Genomic DNA, 3,566 nt, shown 5'->3' with positions numbered 1-3,566 from the left:
TTTCAATCCCCAAATAAAATTAAAAGAAATTCTCTTTTGAAATCCACCTTTTGCTCTCTGGTGCCTCTGGCTTCCATTCCTCTCTAGGGGGAAGTCAGCTCACTACATTTATAGCTTCGGTACCACTTTTCTATTAGCCTGGTCTTTCATGTTTCTTAGATTGTGCTTCAATAAGAGATAACCTCTGCTAACTCCCTTGTGGAATCTGTTCCCTCTTCCTCTCCCACAGCTGGTTGGTAGGGGGTGTTTACCTGATCTAAGAGGAATTAATTTGTAAGGATGACTGGATCAAACATGTTTTTTCTCATGAAATTCACCAAGTGAGTAAACTTCTATAGCGGTTGGTAGTGGACCCACAGTAAATGACTGAGTCATGTGAAACAGAAACACCTATAGTTGAGGTTCTATGAATGCTCTGGTCTGTGTTCTGCCTCAGTCTTGGCTGTTCTTATCCTCAGAAACACGAATATCAGTATCACAAACATAGTCTTCCTTTCAGTTGACATAGTTTGGGTAAATTTCTGTCTGTAATTTTGGAGAGATTCTTGTCTTCCTTCCAAAATTGTTTCTTAATGCATGAAGTAAATGGCAAGTAGTCTGATGATGTAATATCTGTCATTGATTTTTTTACTATTAGATTCCTAGTGAATATAAAATTCAACAAATTTTAGTTTACATATGTGATACAGGGCCGCCAACTAAGAGTTGATGAGAATCAGAGGGTAAAAACATAATTTTCTGACCCACATTAACACTTTTGTTATAACATTATGTTACCTCTCGCTGTACAGGTATATCCCTTAAATTTTTAGTCCAGGAATATCTTTGACATTTTTAATGTTAACCTTGTCTTTATAAAAAAAATTAATATTTTATTTTCCATCAGAAACCACCACCATTCTGTTCCATAATTTCCTCATGGCATTTTTTACCTCCTTATTCCTGAAAGTATAAATCAGAGGATTGAACAAGGGAGTCAGGATCTTGTAAACTATTGCCACCATTTTGTCAGAGGTGAAAGTAGATGGAGGTCGTGAGTATACATACATGCACGGGACAAAGAACAAAAACACAACAGTAATGTGAGATCCACAGGTAGACAGAGCTTTTCTCCGCCCTTTGGAACTATGAGTTCTCAGAGAGAAGAAGATGACACCATAGGAGACAAGCAACAAAGAGAAGATAATGATGCAGAAAAACCCACTGTTGGCCACCACAAAAAAGCCGAAGATGTGAGTGTCGGTGCAGGCAAGCTCCATTAATGGTTGTAAGTCACACATGAAGTGATCAATTACATTGGGACCACAAAAGGGCAACTGAAAAAGAAGGATAATTTGTATTATGGAATGCAAGAAGCCCCCTGCCCAGGCTACCCCAATCAGAATGCCACAGATCCTGCGGTTCATGATGGAAGAGTAATGCAAAGGCTTGCAAATGGCCACATACCGATCATAGGCCATGGCTGTGAGGACAATCACCTCTGCCCCAGCTAAGAAATGTTCAGCAAAAAGCTGCATCATGCAGCCTTCAAAGGAGATGGTTTTCCTCTCATAGAGGGAGTCCATGGTCATCTTCGGAGTGAAGACAGAAGAGAAACATGCATCTAGAAAGGACAGGAATGCCAGGAAGAAGTACATGGGGGACCCCAGTAGGGCAGGGCTATGGAGGATGGTTACTACAATTAGTGTGTTGCCCCCGATGGTGGCAATGTAGATAAACAAAAACACAACAAATAATATTTTCTGAATCTTTGGATTTTGTGAAAGCCCCAGGAGGATGAACTCAGTTACAAAGCTTTGGTTTTGCATGATTTCCAAGTAAAAGACCGCACTTCCAACGGTGATCAGCATGTAGCATCTGCAGTTATGACAAAGAATAATTTGCTTTAGTTCACTTTATAGTATTATAATCATCAATAAGTTGGCGTATTCATATACAAAATTACTGTGTTTCTGTTGTCACTGAGAACACCGAATTAGAAATTGTTGAAGGTACTAGTGAAAGGTCAGGCAGAATTCTGTGGGATATAAATTACTGAATGACTTAAAAGAGGCCATAGTTTTAATATGGGGGAAAGCAAGCACCCAGATGTGCTATAGAAGAGAAATAGTTTTCATCTCAAATTCCATATTTGAACATTTCCTGATGACTTACTAAAGTGACTTGTTGAGACACATTCTGAAGCCACTGCCAAATTATGAGGAAAGGAGGACTGTAATTTATTAGTGATGCCTGCCATTGGCATGGAATGGGAGCAGGGTTGACCAGCATGACATCCTAACCTGGAGACTGCCTTATCTACATATAGAAGGAGAAATAACATGCAGTTTAGGGCCACTTGAAAATCATGGCCACTCCTCAACTATGTCTTTTAAAGTCTGAGCTGTATCAGTCTTTGTAATGATTTTACTCATTCTTTATAAAAGAAAATGATCTGTGAGAAATTCCTAGCTCTAAACTTAATAAGTAAACAATATGCAGTGAAAATTGAGTTTATTTTTAATCTGGCATTTTAAAATGAGACGTTTATAAAAATAATAACACTTATATCAGAGTGTCCTCATGGTGACAAAGTGAAGTGAGGTGGTACTCAGGACCCCCTGCCTAGAACACAGTCTGTAATAATCCTCTTGTCCCTGTTTGATTGGTGGTAAACTTACGCTTAAAGAGGCTAAGTTCAAGAAAACAACAGATGCTTGATCTGGGGTTTAAACACAGAACTTCTGGCCCCAGCTACCACTGGATCAACAGAGAGAGGAGTGGGATTTTCCTTTTTCAGCAACAACTTCAGAGCAGGGGTGACTGTTCTACCATCACATATATATGCATATTCACATAGGCAAAGAAGAGAAACAAGTTGCTTTTAAGAGAGAGTCTTGAGACTTTATTAATTATTTGCTGATTATTTACACAGTGTAGTCTGGTCTGATCAGATATCACTACTAAGGGTATACATGTTTCAAATTTATTTGATATTATTGTAAAGCAGAGAGGTGTGTATATATTAATAGCTTCCTGCTCATCTCATTGGATTATAATGTGGGTCAAATTTGGAAATGTGAAATGTTTCATATCATAACATGTCCTTATCAATTGTAGTTACTAGTAACTCTGTTACAAAGCCATCCGCCTTATATACAGAAAGCTTTGGAATGAGTCATCCAGCCCATTTTCCAGCCATTGACTTCATTTCCCACAGGTAGACATAGCATCACAGAATGATTATATCATCATCTATATACATAACTGAAATAGATCAGTCAGTAGCACTTATATATGTCTGTGTGTGTTAACATTTATACATGTATACATATATGTGTTTGTCAAAAATAAGTGAACAGAACACTCAAAGAGACCTGGGTTCAAATTCAGGTTCTTCTTCTACTGGGGTTCAACATGCTACTGAAAATTTTTCTAATTATCAAAGCCTCAATTGCCACTTCTCTAATTGAGCATACAAAGAATGTCTATTGTTAAGAGTTCTTGAGAGAATAAGATAAGGCAACACGCTTAAAAACATTGATGTAGTACCAAGCAGGGAAGGTCACGATGAGTGGTGAGAACAA

The 3,566-nt window shown here is 38.1% G+C and overlaps 1 protein-coding gene across 1 annotated transcript; it reads right to left on the bottom strand.

Moving 5' to 3' along the window:
* Nucleotides 1-872: 872 nt before the first annotated feature.
* LOC142870458 (olfactory receptor 4C15-like) lies at nucleotides 873-1,808 on the bottom strand. Its single transcript, XM_076001263.1, has one exon. The coding sequence runs from the start codon at nucleotides 1,806-1,808 to the stop codon at nucleotides 873-875; it is 936 nt and encodes a 311-aa protein (XP_075857378.1).
* Nucleotides 1,809-3,566: the final 1,758 nt, after the last annotated feature.

This window comes from Microcebus murinus, chromosome 4, assembly GCF_040939455.1.
Source record: "Microcebus murinus isolate Inina chromosome 4, M.murinus_Inina_mat1.0, whole genome shotgun sequence".
Lineage (NCBI taxonomy): Eukaryota > Metazoa > Chordata > Mammalia > Primates > Cheirogaleidae > Microcebus > Microcebus murinus.
This window is presented reverse-complemented; position numbering and strand designations above follow the sequence as displayed.